This window comes from Athene noctua, chromosome 9 (genome assembly GCF_965140245.1).
Source record: "Athene noctua chromosome 9, bAthNoc1.hap1.1, whole genome shotgun sequence".
Classification (NCBI taxonomy): domain Eukaryota; kingdom Metazoa; phylum Chordata; class Aves; order Strigiformes; family Strigidae; genus Athene; species Athene noctua.
The window spans coordinates 24,805,453-24,825,570 of NC_134045.1; the positions used below are offsets into that span (position 1 = coordinate 24,805,453).

General features: G+C 57.5%; 1 protein-coding gene across 1 annotated transcript; it reads right to left on the reverse strand.

Moving 5' to 3' along the window:
• Positions 1-2,890: 2,890 nt before the first annotated feature.
• LOC141963719 (dual specificity protein phosphatase 22-A-like) lies at positions 2,891-18,478 on the reverse strand. Its single transcript, XM_074913306.1, has 7 exons — positions 18,458-18,478; positions 16,804-16,837; positions 15,058-15,140; positions 12,534-12,583; positions 9,346-9,420; positions 8,719-8,890; positions 2,891-4,239 (listed from the first exon to the last, which is right to left on the reverse strand). Exons 1-7 carry the CDS (start codon positions 18,476-18,478, stop codon positions 4,033-4,035), a joined length of 642 nt encoding a protein of 213 aa, XP_074769407.1. The 3' UTR covers positions 2,891-4,032.
• Between the last annotated feature and the right edge of the window lie 1,640 nt (positions 18,479-20,118).

Consider the following 20,118-nt stretch of genomic DNA (forward strand, 5'->3'; position numbering starts at 1 on the left):
AGCCGCCGCTCTATGCCCGCCCCGCCCAATGGGGAGCCGTCTCTGTCTCCGGCGGCCCAATGGGAAGCCGCCCGGTGGGGCGCGCGCGGCCGGGGCCGCTTTCTCTGAAGCGTGAGCCTTTCCGGGAAATCAGTCGAGGGGCGGGGCGAGGGCGGGAGGGGGCGGGGAGAGGGCGGGAGGAGGCGGGGATTGGGCGGGAGGGGGCGGGGCGAACCTCCCAGGGTGCTGCCCCGTGTCCCCTCCGCCTGCAGCGCCGGGCGGGTCCGTGCCCGGGCTGAGCTCAGCCCCACCAGGATCGGGCCAACCCCGGTCCCAGACCGCCCTCAGGTCGCTCCAGTCCCACACCAGTGTCCCCAGTCCCAGACCAGTCTCCCCATCCCATCCCATCCCATCTCTCACTCTCCCCCAGTCCCAAACCAGTCTCCCCAGTCCTAGATCAGTCTCCCCAGACTCAGACTGGTCCCTCCCCAGTCCTAGATCGGTCCATCCTCAGTCCCAGGTTGGTCCATCCCCAGACCCAAACCAGTCTCGTAGTCCCAGATCAGCCCCTCCCCAGTCCCAGACCAGTCTCCCCAGTCCCACATCAGTCCATCCTCAGACTCTGTTCAGTCAATCCTCAGTCTCAAACCAGTCTCCCCAGTCCCAGATCAGTCCATCCTCAGGCCCAAGTCGTTCCATTCCCAGTTCCAAATCAGTCTCTCCAGTACCAGACCAGTCTCCCCAGTCCCAGATCAGTCCATCCTCAGGCCCAAGTCGATCCATTCCCAGTTCCAAATCAGTCTCCCCTGTCCCAGACCAGTCTCCCCAGCCTCAGCCCAGTGTCTCCAGTCCCAGATTAGTCCATCCCCGGGCAGTTCCCTCCCGCATTGACCCCAGGTCCCGGATCCGTCCCTCCCTGGCAGCGCCCAGCAGCCCCAGCCCAGCCCAGACGCACCCAGCCCGGGGCCACGGGCCATAGCAGAGTGTAAAGGACCATCTGCAGCCTGACTTCGGAGGGGTTTTTCTGGGATTACCAGATTACACACACATTTCTTGGAAGAAAACCATAATGACTCCCATGTGGGTAATACAGAGAAATGGGAAATGTATGGAGCTGCACAGATGGTATAATAAAAATAATGATCTAAGGTACACAACCTTTACTGTCATTTCTAATAAATAATGGCTGTAACAGCCCCTGTTTTTAAACACCCGACTGATCCTAATCAGATCCCCCCTGTGAGATTTGGGGAGAGCCAAAAACATCTTTTGCAATCAGATATGGTTCGGAGCATTTTTTTTTTTATTTTATTTTTTTTTTCCGAGAAACAAGTTAAGCTTTGCAGGGAGGGGGTTGCACTGCCGTCCCCTGCGACACCAGTTCTGCCTCCCTGTAGCGGCCGGAGACTCCCTGGTAAAGAACTCTTTCTTTTGTAACAGTTCTGGCAAATTTGGGGTATTTTAAAGGGACTTCATATAATCAAGGTTCTCCGTCCCCTTGTCCCCTCCGGAGCTCAACAAGTTGGAGACTAATTGCAACCCTGCTGCCAGGGGGGTGATTCCATCACCTCTGACTTCATTTTGGCTCTGCAACTTCATGGGCAGCCCGGAAAGTCAAAAAATCTCAGTTCCCTGGGGCGAGGGGAGTCCCAGAGGGAGGAAGATAAAATAATAAACCCCTTAAAATGGGTTTTTCAGGTGCTCACCTTGCTGGCTGTGGCAGGCTGGAAGGGAGTGAGATGCCCCACAGCCCTGCCAGTGACTGGCAAGGGAAAATACAAAACACACCCCGGGGCAGGCAGCAGGGCAGAGAATTTCTGAAGGCTATTTCCGTGTGTTGGAGCAGCACCCCAGGAAGCTCATTCACACTTCAGCAGAGCGATTTTCCCCGTGCCAGAGGCACCGGGCTTTCAGGAGGGCTGATGCGATGCGGGAGAGCTGAGCAGCCAAGCATGCAGTGCTCTTTGAAATGTAAAAAGAAGTGGAAATTAGCCCAGTTTTACCTGCCTCAGGCCACGCCTTCCAGTGCCCAGAAATCCTAAAGCCACCACAGGTTTCACTGATGTAGGCCAGAGGGGAAAAAAATCTATATATTCGCCTCTCAAATTTGGGGGAAATTGGGTTTAGGAGATGCTATTCGGGCAACGGTTGTTGCTGTGATGCCAGGCATGGGTGATGCTGCAGCTTGGAGGGAGCATCCCTTGTGATTCCCTGAATCAGGGGGATTTTTCCAGGGGTAACAGCTGCTTTGGTGCCGCAGCTCCGTGGGGAATGAGTCCCGGGATGGCCGGTTGTAGGACAGGAGGGGTCACCGGCCATCCAGGCTGGTGCAGGTGACGGGAGAGCAGCGCTCCGCAGAGGTTATCCCACCTACTGCAAATCTAATCTCTGCTTATCACATATCTCCGATGACTTCCTATTAACACCAGAAACCAACTTTCTTCTCTTTTTTTTTTTTTTTTTCCTGCGCGCAAGTTTCATTTTTCTGCTTCCTAAAATGATAATGGAGGCATTAAATCCAGTATCAACCCAGTTTGCTCAACCTCTCTTCAGTCCACTCCATCAGCACCATTTATGGTCCTTGATCTCATTAATTGCCCAGGGCGCTTTCCTGCAGAAGATGTACTGCAGGCATGAGCCACACTGTATAGAATAACAGCCAAAAGGATCCTTTTCTCAACCTAAAAAGACAGGGAAAAGCCCTGTAATTTTCTTCCCAGAACCCTATACATTATGGCTAAACACTGATTCTTTAAAATTTTTTATTTTGCTCGTGGTTCTCCTCAAGAAAATCGGATGCATCCCTCCAGTCCCACGAGGAACACCACAAATCAAGACCAGCCATCCTCATGGTTTTAATCACTCTCCTCTTTATTAGGAATTGGGCAAGTCACCCCCCGGCGCTGACACACTCCAAGTACCCAGAAATTTTCATTAAGGGAATTCCTAGAAATATTGGAAAAGCTTTGGGTGTTTGGTTTGTTGTTTTTTGTTGTTTTTTTTTTTTTTTCTCAGAACAGATATTTTTGAGAAGCAAGGTATTTATAGTAAAAGGCCAAACTGGCATGGAAGAGTTGAAGGTTTAAATGTAGAAGGGCTGCCTCGATGAGTTGAGCCCCCCGCCTTGTAGGGCAGATGTGGGGAGTCCTGGTAAAGGAAGCCCACGCTTTGGAAATGCACTGTGTGAGTTTGGGATGAAAAAAAGGGGCACAGTCATCGTCTTTCAAGATTAAAAAGGCTGTTGGAGAGGGACAGCGTTAACTTGGTCTGTAGGTCAAACAAGCAATTGGCTTCTTTTGCAAGCGAGGACATTCAGGTTGGGCAGCAGGGGAAACCCAAACCGCTCCAGCTCTGGGGATGGAGGTGGAGGGGACGGGCAGCCTCCGGCGCTGCTGGATTTCCCCCTCCTTGGGGGGGTGAGTTAAGAAAAATGCCAGACAGACATCAGCCAAGGACATGCTCACCAGGAAAGTCCAAACACAGCCAGGGGTAGCTGCAGCCCCCAGAGCCTCCAGCCCCTCTCCCCATCCCACGGCGTGACAGCTGGGCTCGGCAGCACACCCATGTCCCAGGACCCATCCCTCCCTCCTCAGGGCAGCCTCACAGACTGTATCGTCCCCCAGCTTCACTGCAAAGCAGAAGACAAGGTGGTGTCTCCCCATCTCATCTTGCTCCGGCTTTCGAAGCTCCGTGTCGGCGTCCCTGTGCCCTGCCAGAGGAGCACCTGGGTACCGCGCCGCTGGGGAGAGGGATGGGGCTTGCTGCTGCGCTGAGTGATGGAAAAGTACCTGCAATCCACTGAGAAATGGGGGAACGGGAAAGAGCAAGACACTGTCATCAATTCACTGGCTTGCCCGGAGGTATACACAGAGCTGGCAGCCAAGGGGAAGGTCTGCAAGTCCTGACCCCCCTGCTCCAACCCTCCAGCCCACGGCCAAGGCCGGCGCTGGCTGCTCGCTGCCCCAGACATGAACCCCCGTGGGCACTTGGCAAAGGGAAGACTTGAGTTTTCCAAGGCCCAGGGCCAACGTCTGCCTGCGAGCAGCCAGCTGCTTATCTGTTCATCCATCTGCTTCTGCTGGTGCCACCTGCGTGGTAAGGGACCGGGTAGGTGGGAGCTGGAGAGTGGAGCCAGGAGCGATCCCTGCTCCCCAGCTGCTGCTCCTTCTGCCTCTGCTCCTGCTGGGCCAGCAAGCACTGCAGCTCCTCCTGGTCCTTGAAGGGGTTCCTGCCATAGTCACGGTGGATCCAGGCACGGTACTGCCAGGACAAAGCCAAAAGAGGTTGTCAGGGTCACTGGGGGCTGAGACACCCCCAGCTCAAGAGCCAGGGCTTCCAACAGTGGAAAGCAGTGAGCCGAGCAGGGGCAATGCCTGCTGCATCCCCACCACAGCCTCAGACGAGGCCGGGGGATCCCCAGCCACAGCCAGCAAGCAGAAAAGGCCCCAATTCTGCAGGAGCTCACACACCACATCATACAAGAGATATATGACAGTTCCCCCACAACCGAGCGCTCCCCGCATCCCCAGCCTGGCACAGATGGACCTGGAGAGCTGGCAGCATCCTCAGCTTCTCACGCTGGCTGCAGCCGGGACGGCAGCTTTATTTACTTTTCATTGCCAAGAAGCTGCTGTTGTTCCTTGTGTGCCCGAATTCCCGTAAGAAAATCTTCCCTATGCTCCCTCCCCGGGGACAGGCTGCACCGGCTGCCACAAGCTGCACAGCCAAGGTGGCTCTTGCGTGCTGAGGCAGGTTTGTTTGCAGAGCATCTCGCTCGCTGCCGGGCAGTCTGGGGGTGTCTCTTGTCCCCCCCCTCCACCACTGCAGCCAGCTGCAAAAACTGCTGCGGTGGCCAGTGGCCAGCTGGCAGGAGGCTGAGGTCCAGAGATGGCTGGGAAACAAGAGACAATCTGTAGAAATATTTCCCGCTACTGCTGGGTTGAGAAACAGCCAGACAGGCCCAGACTGCAGCACCCGAGAGCGTGGGCAGGAACGGGCAGCTCTGCCGGGACCCGCCGTGCTCATGGGGAGCGGGCAGGGCTTTGCTCTCTTCCAAAGGAGCTGGGAACCAGCTGCTCCAGCAAGCAGGAGTTACTGGGATGAGGGGTAGGAGCACACCCGGCAATACCAAACACCTTACAAAAAGGATGGAGGGTGCAGAGTCGGGAATGCGAAACCTGAGGGTGCAAAGGGTCCAGAGAGGGACCGAGCATCCGAGCCCCGGCACAGGGTAGCACTGGGACAGGCCTGGGGTGCAGCTGGGGCAACTAGAGGGAGAGGGCAGGTAGCCCCCAGGGGCTGCCCAGCCTCGATACCCCCAGGGCGATGCCCCTGCAACAGGTCCGGCATCCCAGGGTGCCACAGCAGCACCCCACGGCCGGGAGGCAGAGCTCATGGCAAAGGTGCGGGATGGGGGATGCGGGATGCAGGACGGGCAGCTCAGCCCTGTCCTGCCGGGGCTGCCGCAGGCACGAAGGCCACGAGCTGCAAGAGGAGAAAGTCTGAGACTGACCCTGCAGCTGGGGACAGTCAGCTCGGACAGAGGGGATTTCCACTGGGAATGTCTGGATTTCCCAAATCCGCTCCCTCGGACAGTGGGACTCGCCACGGCTGCAGTGCACTTGCCGCCTGCAAGCGGGAAGACCCCTTTTTGGGGGGGACCCCGAGAGTCCAGCCTGATAGAAACCAAACCCCTGGGAAGTGAATCCCGAAGGATTTGGGACAGGATTTGGGGCAAGCTTCTATGCCAGCTGCTCATGGGGGGAGCATCCCTCCCATGCAAACCATCCGGAAGGATGAAGCTCTGTGGGGACACAGCCTGGGCACTGAGGCTCAGCACCCACCGAGGCTCAGCACCCACCACCCAGCCGAGGAGGGAAGGAGCCAGAGGGAGGCCGGGGGAAGCACCCTGCTGCTGCTGCCAGGCGTTTCCTTTTAAAGCCAGAGCAAGAAGTGGTTACAGCCCGTTTCCTCCAGCACTGACCACTAACCCGCTGCCCTTCTACTCTCTCCTGGGGCCAGGAGCATCCATCCCATCTGGGACAGCACCAGGAACAGGGAAAGGCAGCCTGGCCACGGTGTGCCAGCACCGTGGTGGGGACCTTGGGTTGGGAGGGGACGGGTCCATCACCCGAATACCCGTCTATGCCCTCTCTCATATCCACACTGTCTTCTCTGCACTCACTTACTTCCTTTTCTAACCTTACCATCATCCTGCTGCTGCTCTTGGTCCCTTCCTTCCTTCTTGATCTATCTAGCCCCAATAAGCACCATTTGCTGGCTCAAAACCACAGCTGCACGCTCGAGGCGTGTTTCCTGCGGCGAGAGGCCAGCTGGCCAGTCCCAGAGAGCATCTTCCCCATTTCTACCTCCCAGGGTCCCATCTGAAGTCCCTGCTCTGGATCAAGGAAACTGAGGCACCAAGGGATGCTCGCCCACAGCCCCAGGCAGGAGGTCCCCGGGAGGACTGACCTGTTCCTCACAGGTTTAACCAACAAGAAATAAGGTTTTTCCTTCTGAGCAGCCTGCCCAGTCCTTATCCCTGCCTTGCTCCCAAGCACTGCATTTCCAAATTGCTGCCCGCCCCCTGGCTAAACGGGGACATTTAACCTCTTTTATATCCTCAGCAAGAGCTGAAGTTTAGGTCACGATACCCTTTCCCCCCCATCCTACCTACACACACAGAAAATCACCCCAAAGCCACAAACGGGAACAAGGTGTGACCTCCCGCAGCCAGGCAACTGCTGCTGGCACCGAGCAAAGCACAGGAGCCCTGTGGCAAGGGGTCCCACGGGCCACACAGGTCCACACCTACGGATCCCACCACCCCGTGGGACCCCCAGCCATCCACCTCGGCTGACCTTCCCGCAAGTCCCTTCCTTTTGCCAAGGCGGAGGGCGCAGGGGCAGGCTGGGAAAAGGGCATCGCCGGTGGGGTTGGAGCATCCATCCTGGCTCTTCCTCTTCTTCAAGTGCAGCTGTGGGTGAGTAATGCCAGCGTGTTCCCTGCTCCAGCACCCAGCCTTCGCCGCCGGGGCCGTGCTAGCAGCAAGTCCACCCACGAGAGCCATCGGCAGCCTCCCTCCCCGGTGCTGCGCTCGGGGGGGTGGGGAGCGCAGGGTGTTTCAAGTAAAAGGTGACTCTTGCCAAACCCCGCAGCTGAGAAAAACGTATCCAAGCGCCTCCACCCTTGGCTCTGCCTTTGGTATTTTCAGGGAAACACTTGCAAAACCTCCAGCAAAACTCTGAAGGGATGAAAAAAAACAGCATCTAAGGGAAAGGGAGGAAAGTCTGGTGCCTGCTGAGCCCAGGATTTGGGGGAGTAGGAGGAATAGCTTGGGTGGAGGGGGGGGCACAGAAAACCCCACATCACGCTCTGTGCTGGGGTGCGGCCAGAGCGTGGGAAAGGTTGGGGAGAGCTGGCCTGGCTGGGGGAAGCCCCACAGGGAATCTCCAGCACCCTGGGTGTTTTGTAATCCCTTGGACCATTTTCTGCCCTCCTCCGCCTGCGTTTGTGCAAACCAGTGATAACGGGGCAGGGCTGCATCCCTCATGTGACAGCGCCTGCCTGCTCCAGCCAGCGCCCAGGGAAGGGAACTTGGTGGCAGGGAAGGGGCTGACATTTGGGCCAATGTCACATGCTGTCCCTGCCTCTCTCCTGGGAGGAGAAAAATCCCCCTGAAGGGCTCAGCGTGGCCGGAGGCACCACCAGGTTCCCGCTGCTGTTTGCCGCGGGGCCACTCCATGATGCTCGTGGCTGCAGCGGATGGGGGGATTCACCTCCAGGGATAGAACCAAGTTTAGGGGTGATGTGAGCTGCGAGGTGTCTCAGACACGTCGAGTTGTGGGTTACTCCTTCCTTGCAGAGGTCCAGCTGTGGCCCGTGTAGCCTCCCGGGGCAATTTTGGACCCCAGTCCTTCGGTGCAGAGCCCAGGGCTGGGTGGAGGAGCAGGGTCCAGCGTGGGAGGCTGGAGGGCAGCCAGGGAGCCGGGCGGGAGCTGTGCTTTTAAAGGCCTTTCCCTTTGCTTTCGAAGGCTTTCCGGGTCAAAAGTGCAGCTCTGATCTCTGCAACAAGCACTCTCCCAATTCAACACACCGCTGCTGCTCCCAGCTGCCAGCACCCAGCTCAGCTCAGCTACAACATCCCTCCCTTGCGCGGGACGGGAACCCACCCACCCAGCCAGGGTTTCTGCTCTCCTAAAATCTGCTGCTCCGTGTCATTTTGGGCAGGAAAGAGGAGAATCTCTCCATCAACACTTGCTCTTGTCTCCCGCCTCTAAACGCAGAGGGCTTGCTGTCAGAGGAAGCCCAGCCAGATCCAAGCACATCCAGACATCCCGAAGCCTCTCGAAAGAGCCTTCCTCCCTCTCCTCTCCCCCTTCCCGCTGGCTCCCGCTGCTCTGCATTCCCGGGAAGAGGCCCAGAGCCCTTCCCGAGATTCCTCGGAGACTTGTTGCTGGCCTGTCCCCCCCCCAACACTGTGTCCTAACTGAACTCTCGAGAAAAATCACTGGGGTTTTAAAAAGCTTTTTTTACGTGCACTCGCATAATGTCTAGGCACTTTTTTTTTTTTTTTTTTTGGCACGCAAAACCCCAAATCCCCAGGTAATAAATAGCATGCACAAAGGCCAGCTCAGGCAAACAGCTGGCCCCCGGCAGTGAGCTGCATGCAAAAGAGCCCCGCACGTTTGCAAACTCTGCAGACACGTCTATAAGGGGACATCAGCGCGCAGGACGTACCTCCTGCAGCAAGGTCACCTCGTACTCCTGCAGCTGCTGCTGGAAGCCAAAGTTGGGGCTGACGTAGGACCGCACGGCCTTGGTGGCGGCCAGGCAGCCCTCCCAGCCGAGGTCGGTCACCGTCATGAGGTAAGCCACCAGGATGGTGGTGCTGCGGGAGACCCCAGCCAGGCTGGCGCGGCGCGAGGGAGCGGCATCAGGGAGGGGTGTTCCCAGCACGGAGACTGGTGTGACCATGCAGCAAGGGACGACCATGGGATGCACCTTCCCACGGGCACCCCCCATAGCTGGGGTGCGCTAGTGGGGGTTCCCCAGGCAGGGGTTGGGTGGGGGTAAGGAGCTGTGTGGACAGCAAGCCGCTGTTGGTGGCCCTGGGCAAGGTGGTTTCCCCCTGTCCCATCCTCTAGCCTGTGCCACCTCTTTGGGTGCTCAGGTTGTCAGTGACCACCCACCCCCATGGGTCTTGGCAATGGAGACCTTCCCCTGTTGCCCTCCCACTGTTCCTTGTCTTCTCCTCCTCTTCCTCCCCACCACAAGTGACACCAAGGACGCTTTTTGGGAGCCCATCCCCACCTCCCAGAGGACCGCCGCCAGCCGGGGCCGCAAAGCGGTGACAGCAGGTCTCACCAATGGACGAGGCAGCCTCCCCCACCGAGCCGGCATTCATGGATGAACTTGATGCACTCCTTAAAATGCTGCAGCCTGCAAGGAGAGAGGCAGGGAGGTGAGGAAGGGAGGACTGCCCGCCCCTGCAAGGCACCAGGTCACCCTGGCAGCAGCGGTTGTGTCCCCACCCAAGGACTTCCCACCACCCTGGGGCCACCAGAGTGGGGTGGGAGCAGAGATCCTTCCTCTGCCAGGCGAAGGCAGAGGGGCTGATCTTCATCTGCCAGGAAGGCAATGACCTCGGAGACTTTCCGGGGGATTTCCTGCTTCCCAAGGCATCCAGATGGGAGCAGGGTGATGCCAGCAGCCAAACCAGCTCAGGGGGACCCCAGGGAGACAGCTTCAGGGCCCAAGGGCTACACACACCCCCACATCAGAGACCGTCCTGAGCCATCAGCTCACCCCTAATTTCCAAACGATGTCAAAACCACCCGGTTCCCTTCCAAGGGCAAGATGCCAGAGGGGAAGAAGGCAGGGAAAAGGTGGCTCCTGAGGTGTTTTGCCTGCAGGTTCCAAAATGGTGCAAATCCCTTCCTCTCCTCACCCCCAAGCAGCACCTCTAGCCCCTTCCCACCCAAGGGAGGGCACAGAGAGGTGCCTGTGCCAGGGATGTAGGGCTGCCAGGAACAACACAGGCTTGTCCCCAGAGAGCTGCCTGCATTCCTGAAAGCATAACCAGTAACTGCCATAACCAGTAACTGCCATAACCAGTAACTGCCATAACCAGTAACTGCTGGCAAGGCAGAGGGAGCACATTAACCCTAACCAGTGAGTTTTGCAGCAAAGCAGGGCAGGGCATGGAGCCAGGGCTTTTTGGCTGCTCAGCTGCCACACACTATGGCGCTTCTCTGCTTCTGAGCTGGATGCCCAGCAATGAGCGGCACCCATCTTTTTGAAGACATGGAGACCTAGAAAACAGGATAAATAACTCCATATGTACTGATGAGATGGAGCGGGGTGTTCACGCGAGGGTTATGCAGGCTCTGGTGAGACACATCCCTCCTGCTCATCACTGTATGGGATGCTGGAAGCTGCTGCTGATCCCTCTCAAAGACATTGGGCATTTCCAAGAGGCCACACCAAGACAGGTATTTGGCTCCTCAGCACATTTTTGCAATAAATTCTGCCCATCCTTGCTCACCATCACAGCCGCACGGAGCCTTGGGGTAGTTTTGAGTAAGAAAACCTGATTCTGGGTAACTTGGGCTGCTGATAGACTCCCTGACCTGACTGCCTGGCACATAATCCTGATTTTTCGGGAGAAGAAGGAGAAGAAGGTCCCTTTGGTGCAGCTGAGCCAGAGCTGAGCAGCGAGCGCGGGAGGCAGCAGCACCTCTGCCCTGGTGCTGGACTTCCTCTGCCTCCGCGTGATGGGGTGGGCGTGCGCCTGTACGGCCTTCCTGATTTCTCAGAAGCCAAGGCACGAGCTACCGCAGAGTTATTCCCCCCATGCCCCAGCAAGAGCTCGCTCCTGACGGGACTCAGAGCCGGCTTCCCTGCAGGGACAAGGCGGAACCCTCCAAAACTGCCTCCATCCCTGGCAGGCCATCAGAAGGGATGTTCTTCACCCTGCCCTGGAAGAGCAGCGCCTTCTAAGAAACCAACCAAGGACATATTAAAAAAATAGCTGCCTGAGAAGAGATGAGGAATCTCTGAAGCTGTGATCATACTAAAAATATTGAGCCTCTCAGCCCTGGGAGATGTCAGTCCATTGCTCCTCGTGGGCTACAAATGTGCCTCCTCCTCCTCAACCACCATAACAAATGGAGCATTGCCATCTGGGGGGTGTGTGTTTCCCTGCCAAAAGCTTGTTCTGGGGGATTTTTCCTCATCCTACTCATCTTCACAGAGCAGACAGCATCCCCCAGGACCTGCCGGTGTTGCCTGCACAGATCCAGGCTCTCCAGATTCCAGTTGTCTCCTTTCAGCCCCTTGGCTGGGACCAACCAGGACGCACCTTGCTCGCAGGGACACGATGCTCTCGCCTCCAGCTCCCTGGCCCAGCTTGCTGCCAGCCTTCAGCCCGCTCCATGCATGCAGCATCACCCTCCCAATCCGTCCGGGAGGGAGGGAGGGGAGCACTTCAGCCGCCCCATCCATCCTCACCCACTTCACGTTTTGGTTTTTTTTTTTTCCCCAGGCAGCCAGCCAGAAGAACGCTCTCCCCCTGCTTTTCCAGCCTCAAAGCGTGGGATCAGGGCTGAGAGCCACTGAGGTCCTGAGTCACAAGCGTCTCCTCTGCAGGACACGCAGTTCACCAGGGTTGTGAAATCCAAGGCATAAAACTGACAAGCAGAAAATAGTTCCTTGAATAAGTCTTCCTTCCGGCAGTCAGTCTTATCTTCTTTTCTTTTCCCTTTTTTTTTTTTTTTTTTCTCCCCCTTTCGGTAGACATGCCACAAATGCAAAGAAATGAGAGAAGAGAAGAGAAAAAAATAACAAGCAAAAAACCCAGTTCTTGCTGAGGCAGGGTTTTCTTGTAAAGCTTCTCTTTCCACTCAGTGGGAGCATGAGCAAGCAGAATCACACCCCCAGGCACAGCTGCTCCCAAGGATGCTGGAAAACCAGCACCTCCACAAATGGGGCTTGGTCCAGCCACTGTGCATTAAGTTTTGATCCTTTTTAGGGTTTGACTGGAGAGAAAAATCCTTCAGAGTCACCCATTTTCTGGTTGCAATGGATGGTCGCCCAAAGCAGCAGCGGGGTGCTGCGACCCCCCCCAGTGCCAGCAGCACCTCTCCCCAGCTTCATCTTGAGAACTCTGTTAAAATCTTATGAGTATTTATGCTTTATATGGGAAAAAAAAAAAAACATTGAATAAATATTTCTCTTTCCAAGGAAAATGTCTGGAAGACCGACACAAATCACTGTCTGATGCTCCAATTTTCAACCCTGCCCGGTAGAATAATTCTGAAATTTGATGTGAAACTAAATTTACTGACTGCCAACACATAGAGAAACAGATTTTAAGCCCTACAAAAGCCATTTACCGCCTGAGAACAAACCACAGCTTTTGTCAAGCTCGGCAGTGATACAAAGTTTTCGCAGCAGGAATGGACTGAACCTTCACTCTGCAGAATCTGAGCTTGTATTGACCGACAACTACCAACATGCGATGCTGGGAGGCAAAAAGATGGGAAAAAACTTACAGGTTTTGACTGGATGAATCCGAGGCTGAGATACAGAGATAGGTCATGTCCTGCAATACAAAGATGGCTGCAGTAATAAGACCCTCCAAGAAGCACGAAATCCCCCGTTTCTCTCTTTTCCCTCTCCCCAGCTGAACCCCTCGGTGAGGGGAAAGCCACAATCTGCTTTTGGGTACCATCACCCTGTTCCCCACAGGGAGAAAGAGCCCTGACAGGTCGTATCTATCCCACCCGGGGCTATTTTCTCCCCATTTCAGCCCAGGGAAGAGCCCAACCTGTGGGGAACCCCTATGATCCTCAGGAGCCCCCCTAAAACTGAGCCACCCCTTTCCCGGGTGCCTGACCAGCCAGTCCTGGCAGGAAGACGTGTGCCATCACGCACTGATGAAGTCGCTCTCATCAATGAGTTATTTCCTCCCAGTCCTTTTAATACACAATAAATCATCCTGCCGCATGTCGGCGTAGGTCAGATTACTTTCCTTTCTTTAAAACATCGCTTCCTTGATCCTCCCTGTTCTGAGTTAAAATTAGATCCTTTTCATCCGAGGGTTTTCTTTTTTTTTTTTTTTTCTTACTGAAATGGGTGGAAATCCTGCCAGCCAGAGCTGAAAAGGCTGAGCACCAGGGTTTGCCCCATCTCCATCAGCTCCCTGTGGCATCACTGCCAAAACGTCCCCCCTGGGCTGATGCAGCCCGACCCCACAGACCACCCTCACTTCCCTGCAGGCCAGGGCAAACTGGGAAGCTGGAAAAAGCCGATTATTTAAGGAGGGAAGGGGCAGAGCGGGATGGACACGGGGATATTCCTGCGCAGGAAAGACCCATGTTGCGAGGATGAGCGCGGGCAGGCTTTCCCGTGCATCACCTCTCCATCCCATCCATCCTCCCCACCCCCGTCCCACGCTCGCCCCCGCCACCCCGCAGCCTCTCGTGGGACGGGGACGAGATGTCGCAGCGATGTGTCACTTGCCAGCTCCCCATGGCGTGCCAGCGGGCTGCTCCCCGCCTGGAGAAGCTGCCGGAGAGGCCGGGGTGGGGTTGGGGAACACTGGAGTCAGCGGGTTCCTCATCCACATCCCCGGCACGCAGCGGGGGGTGGGTGGAAGGGCACCACGCACCAGGCAGGGGCACGGGGACCAGCAAGCAAACACCGACAGGTTTTACGGGATGAGCTGTGATGGGCTGTGGCTTCCCAAACCCTGGCTGTGCCCCACCATGCCTGGCACCAGCCCAACCTCCCCGTGGTGAGGAGAGAGCCACCGTGCTGGTGAAGCCACCGTGGCAACCAGCCGAGCAGCCAAAGTGACTCCATTCCTCCCCAAACCCCAACCCGCACCCCACTCCCGGACTAACTGCCGGGCTCCCAGTGGCTTCCCCTTTGCCGTGGGGCTGGGTGGCCCCATCCCTCCTCGGGGAGCTGGGCCACGCATGGGAACGGTGCTGGGGTTTGCGGTTCCCAACCCGGGGCTGTGATTGACACATTGCTCAACCCACCATGCCTTTCCGGTTCCCCTTTCCGCCAGCCCAGTGGCTTGCTCCATGTTGTAAGCTCGCCGTGCGGTTTGCTACCCGTCTGGCCGTGCCCCGAGCCCCCCCAGCCCCAGCTGCTGCCCCTTCCCCAGCCACGAGCCGTTTCTCTGCACCGATTTTATGCAGCCTCCTTCCTTCTCCCTCTCCCCCCCTCCCCGTTACTCAATGCCTCAGTGGGGAAAAGGCTCGAGCTGGTGTTTGTGGGGGCTCCCAGCCCATCAGGGCCCCAGAGGATGAGGCACCCAAGGAATCCCCTTGCCCAGGATTTGGGAGCTGGCAGAGGGGCCGACACCGGGATGAAGCACGAGTTGCACGTGGCTGTTGGCTGCAGGATGAGTATCACGGCCTGAGCGTCCCCAGAATGGGGCTGCTCCTCCTGCTGCAGCCTCCACCGGGCCCACGGGGCCGTGCAGGCAGGATTTGTGCACAAAAGACCTGGCCGGCACCTCCGGCATCAACCCACCGGGCAGCTCCCTCCTGCCTCAGTTTCCCCCACCCACAACCCACGAAGCGGTGTAGGGGGTGGGAGGGAACAGGTAGGCAAAGCCAAGGAGGCTCGGGACCCCTGTCCTGGAAGGGGAGGGGGTGCCCCGCGTTCCGCTGTGCCCCCCCCACCCCGTCGGGGCTGGATGCGGTCCCGGCGCTGCCATCCGCGGGGCACCGCCGCCCTCTCGCGGTTCTCCCCGCGGCAGCACGGGGCACCCCACGGGGACCCGGCCCCGCCAGCACACCCCTTCGCCCTAAAAACCATCGAGGAGGTGGTCGTGCCCCCCCCTCCCCAAAACACCCCGTTCCCCCCTGCCCCCCGAAAGCCAGTGCTGAGCCCCTTTGGGTGCAATTCAAGACTAAATGGTGCGAATCGGTGCAATTCCAGCATCGCTTCTCCCCTCTCTGCCCCACAACAGGAGGCTGCGTGTGTCCCATCTGCACTCTCCCAGCCCCTGCTCCCCCGGGGTGGTCCCCCAGGCCACCCCCCACCAAGCCGGGCACTCACCTCCAGCACCGGCTTGGCGCTGTTGTGGACGGAGAGGATGTGGGTCACCCCGTTCCTCAGCAGGTTTTCCCGGTCCTCGGAGTCTGGAAGCAGGAGCAGCCCGTGAATCCCCCGCCCTCCTGAGAGATCCGCTGGACCAAGCACCCACCAGCACCCAAATCCATCACCCTCAACCTCCGTGCCAGCCCCTTCCCACTGCCTCTCGCCCCACACGATGCAGGAGAAGAGACAGAGCATCTCCTTCAAAGCAAAATCCCCCTCGGATGTGCTGGGTGTTCAGCAGGCTCTGAAAACAACCCTCAGAATGAGAAATGACACTGCTAACTTGGAAAAGGATGTTGTGTCCTCACTGTTGGGTGAAACCCAAGCTTCACCCTGCTCCCCACAGGGCCAGAGGCCCCAGCGAGAAAGCCGGACGTTGGCCCAATGTAAATATTGTTTCAGCAAACACAGGGAGGTTTCCAGCCGTGCCAGGGGTTCCCCGGTGCTTCGGCATGGCGGGTGACCACAGCTCCCCACGGACAGCCCTTTCCTGGGATAGAGCTGCACAGAATTCCAGAATCACCTGGGTTGGAAAAGCCCTTGCAGCTCCTCCAGCCCAACCATGACCCTCACCCTGACCGTTCCCAACCCCACCAGATCCCTCAGCGCTGGCTCAGCCCGACTCTTCAACCCCTCCAGGGATCCCGGGGACTCCCCCCTGCCCTGGGCAGCCCATTCCAAGGCCCAACAGCCCCTTCTGCACAGAAATCCTTCCTCAGAGCCAGCCTGACCCTGCCCTGGGCAGCTTGAGGCCATTCCCTCGGGGCCTGGCGCTGGGGCCTTGGCTCCAGAGACTCATCCCCCCTCTCTGCCCCCTCCTGGCAGGGAGTTGCAGAGGGCCAGGAGGTCTCCCCTCAGCCTCCTCTGCTCCAGACTGAACCCCCCCAGTTCCCCCAGCCGCTCCCCAGCAGACCTGTGCTCCAGACCCTGCCCCAGCTCCGTTGCCCTTCTCTGGCCACGCTCGAGTCATTCAATGGCCTTTTTGGGGTGAGGGGCCCAAAACTGAATCCCCTCAGCGAGGGGCGGCCTCCCCAGTGCCAAGCCCAGGGCTCAGATCCCTTCCCTGTCCCTGCTGGCCACGCCAGTGCTGACACAAGCCAGGATGCCATTGGCCTTCTTGGCCCCCTGGGCACACTGCTGGCTCACTATCAGTCAATCAACCCCCCCAGTCCCTCTCTGACCCACAGCTCTCCAGCCACCCCTCCCCAGGCCTGTAGCCCTGCTGGGGGTTGTTGTGGCCCAAGGGCAGCCCCCGGCATTTGCCCTCAGTGAAACTCTCCCAGCTGGGCTCAGCCCATGGCTCCAGCCTGGCCAGGTCTCTCTGCGGAGCCTCCCTGCCCTCGAGAGATCAACACTCCCACCCAACCAGGTGTCATCTGCAAACTGACTGAGGGTGCCCTCGATCCCCTTGTCCAGATCACCAATAAAGATGTTAAACAGGAGCGGCCCCAAAACCCAGCCCTGGGGGACACCACTCGTGACCGGCCACCAACTGGATTTAACTCCATTCACCACAACTCTTTGGGCACAGGGCCACTCGCAATTGGGATGGGGATTTTTGGGGGCTTTGGATCTCCAGAAGACGCTGAGGTCCCCAGCTGGGGGCAGGCACAGGGAGCCGCCAAGGAGAGGGACCCCTCCAGTCCCACCAGCTGCCCAGGGATCCCACAGCAACGCGGAGGTGGAGCAGGGGAAGGCACTCACCGCGGATGTTCCCCAGGTAGAGGCCTTTGACAACCTGGGAGGTGACAAAAAGGAGAGAAATTTCAGAGAGCACCAGGCACAACGTGCATCTGACACGGCGGGAGCTTCCGTGGTACCAGCAGGACCAGGGCATCTGGCACCAAACTCCCCAGGCAACAATAAACCAGACACCTTGTTAATGAATCCTCTTCATTAACGAACAGCAAAGGCTGAGCCCACTCAAACCATGAGCCCAAACCCCTCCAGGAGTGCAGAGCTGAGGAAAACTCAGCAGATAAATGGAAGGGACTTGCATTTGATCCTGTTGCTATCGGAGAGGCAGTGCTGGGGGCTGGATTCCCCAAACAGCTCAGCCCACCCCAGCCTCCTCCTTCACACGGGGGGCCCTGGCAGGGACCCCCCCATCTCCCAGGGTGCTGGAGGCAGGTCAGCCCCGCTGCAGCTCCGGTTTGTTTTGCTATTCTATAGCAACCACCTCTTGCAAATAGTTTCAAAGGTTGCCTTTGCCAGCTGGGGATAGACAGGCGAGGCACAGGCTATTTATAATAATTTTCTGGCCAGGATGTTGCAGTAAGTGCTGTCAAGTATGCAAATTTGGTCTCCAGCTCGCTGCTGCAGGGTTATGAAGGAGAAAAAGGAGCAGCTCAAGAGTGTTTCCGAGGTGTAACAGCCAGCTAGAGCAGTTCCCAGTGGCACAGAAAGGAAGAGCTGATTACCAGTTGGACTTGTTTGCACCCATCTGGCAGAAGACACCTGGTTTGAGAGGCTGTAGGAAAGATTTTCAGCAGCACTGGGTCACATCCAGCCCTCCTCTCCCTTTCAGCTGAACCCCAGCCTGCTCCTGGGGTACCAACACCTGGATTCAGCAAACGTCTGTGCCCAGCACAGCACAAGCTGTCACCACTAGAAGGGGGACACCGAGCCCTGCGTTTCATCAAGTCAAAGCCAGATCTTGCAACAGAAATGAGTCTGCACCAACCAGCAAAGGCTCCCCAAGAGGGTTCAGCGGCAGCGGGGAGGATGTAAAAGCCGCTTTGCAGGTCAGGCTGCATCTGCAGTGGGTGAAAACCTGGTGTTAAATCACACCAGAGCCATGCAGAGAAAGTTTGCCCTGATCTGGTCTCTCTGTTTTTGTCCCAGAGTCTAATTTTAAACTGGAGAACACACGTACCAAGTGGTTATTTAAGGGTACCAACAGAAATCAATCCCCTGTGCCAGCCCCGGAGTTCAGCTGAGCTACAAGCAGCAGTTACCCCCCACTTCCCCCCTCACAGCACGTGGCTGCCAGGCTCAGACACGTCCCGGGGGTGGCAAGGGGGGGGGGAAATTTCCCTGCAGAGACCCCCGTCAGCCCTGAGGATGCTAATGCCACGGCCTTACCACCCAAGGGAGGAGCGTTGAAAGCCAGCTGTCACTTTTCTAACAGCCGCAGACACTTAGCTCATCACCTCGGATATAAATCCACGGATCGCTGTTTGCTTTTTTAATTCCCTTTCTTAAGTGCTTGAAGTTTCACAGGGGAATGAGAAAGCGAAGAGGCAAATGGTTGGATTTAGGGCATCATGGTGATGTGGGAACAAGCGTCCCCCTGGGCTGCAGGAGAAAGGTCCTGCCCAAGGAGGCCACGCTCGCCAGCCCACCGTCCCCCCAGTACCTTGCTCATTCCACTCCCCATGATTTTTCACTCCCCAGGGTCAGGATTCAGGTGGCTTCTCAGTATCCAAGGCTATCTGCAAATAAACACCCCAAAATCCCCGAGAGGATGGTGAGATCTGCCCCCTTCCAACGGTGCATCCCTCTGCCAAGAGCAGGAGGAAGGGGAACACATGCCAGGAGGGGAGCGCGCAGAGCCCCGACAAACTCAGCTCGCTTACCGACACGGCAGGCTGCTCCGGCAGGTCTCTGCCGCTGCGCTGACGGGTGAAGGACACAGGAGAGTGGCTGGTGCCGGGCAGGGGAGGATAAAATAAGGATCTGGGGCTGTGGCGAGGCTCAGGTTTCTCTCCCCAGCTCCCTGGGGCTTTCGCTGCCTTTTGGGGAGGGCGAGGAGGAGGATGTTCCTGGGAGGAATGACCCCCCCATCCCAGCGCTGCTCACCGGGCTTCATTCTGGGATGCTGCTTGTGCCACCCTGCTCTCAGCAGGATTTCTCTCCTCTTCGTGCTAATTCCTCCCTGTCACAGGAACAGAATTCTGAATAAGGCACTTACCTCGAAAACCAGAGCATGGCAGGAGCGACGGAGCGTTGAGGATAAGCCCATCATCTCCCCCTCCCTCCAGGAAGGGAGATGAAAAGAGCTGTAAAGCAGCTCCGCGATTCCTGCACGGGCTTCAAGCTGCCAATTTTCACAGAAAAGCCACGTAGCAGCTCGCCGGCCCCCTCCCCAAGGCACGAGTAGAGAAAAACAAACTCCGAGCGTAGCAAAAACCCCGCAGCCATCACCGGTCCGTGACTCCATCATCCTTGTAACGTCCTTCTCAGCACCCGAGACCAACATCTCTCCGAAAGGACCTTTCAGCTGTGGGAAGTGGAGCTCATCGCTGAACTCCCACCAAATCCTCTCACCTTCAAAACCTTCCCAGAGTTTATTTCTCTGGCTGGATGGGGAAGGTTGGCCAGGCCCCAGCACAGCGGGGCCATCACGAGTGGCCAAGACCCCACCACGGCTGTTAAACACGTGCGTGGATTTAAAACCACGCCAGGGCTGTCATCAGGAAAAGAGCAAACTGAGCTCGAAGCTTGTTTTAGCCTTCAGAGGGGCGTTTTTAAACCGAAGGTAGAAGTTTGCCTGCAGAAAGCCTTCAGGGACACAGATCAGACAGATTCGGCAGCTACAGGAGGATCAAAGGCAGCAGCTTTCTCAGCTCAGGCCCTGAAAATGTTAAACCACGAACAGAATTTCAGACTGCTGCGTTTAATAAAAGCCCCAAAACGCTCCCACTAAACGCAGCGTTTCTCTTCCTCCCCCTGCCGCAGCGATCCCCTCCAGTCACCTCACGCAAGAGGCACGGAACACGCTTCGGGGTTTCATCTAAACCTATTCTTGGCTGAACTAGACCCAAAAATTCTCTCTGTTCCTGACTGGAGCCGGGGCTCGGAGCGAGGCCTGCGGCCCACCTGCACCGTGGGGAAGACGTTCCCTTCACAAGGACAGAGCAGCGTTCACCTCCGCCACACAACTGGCACAGGCTGACTCGTCCCGCTGCCTTCTGGAGCACTGACGTGCTATTTTTGGAGTGGTTATGGGATGCCGAGCCCCCGCAGGAGCTGGGATCTGCTTATCTTACGTTTAACTCAGAGCTTGGCACAGCGGGA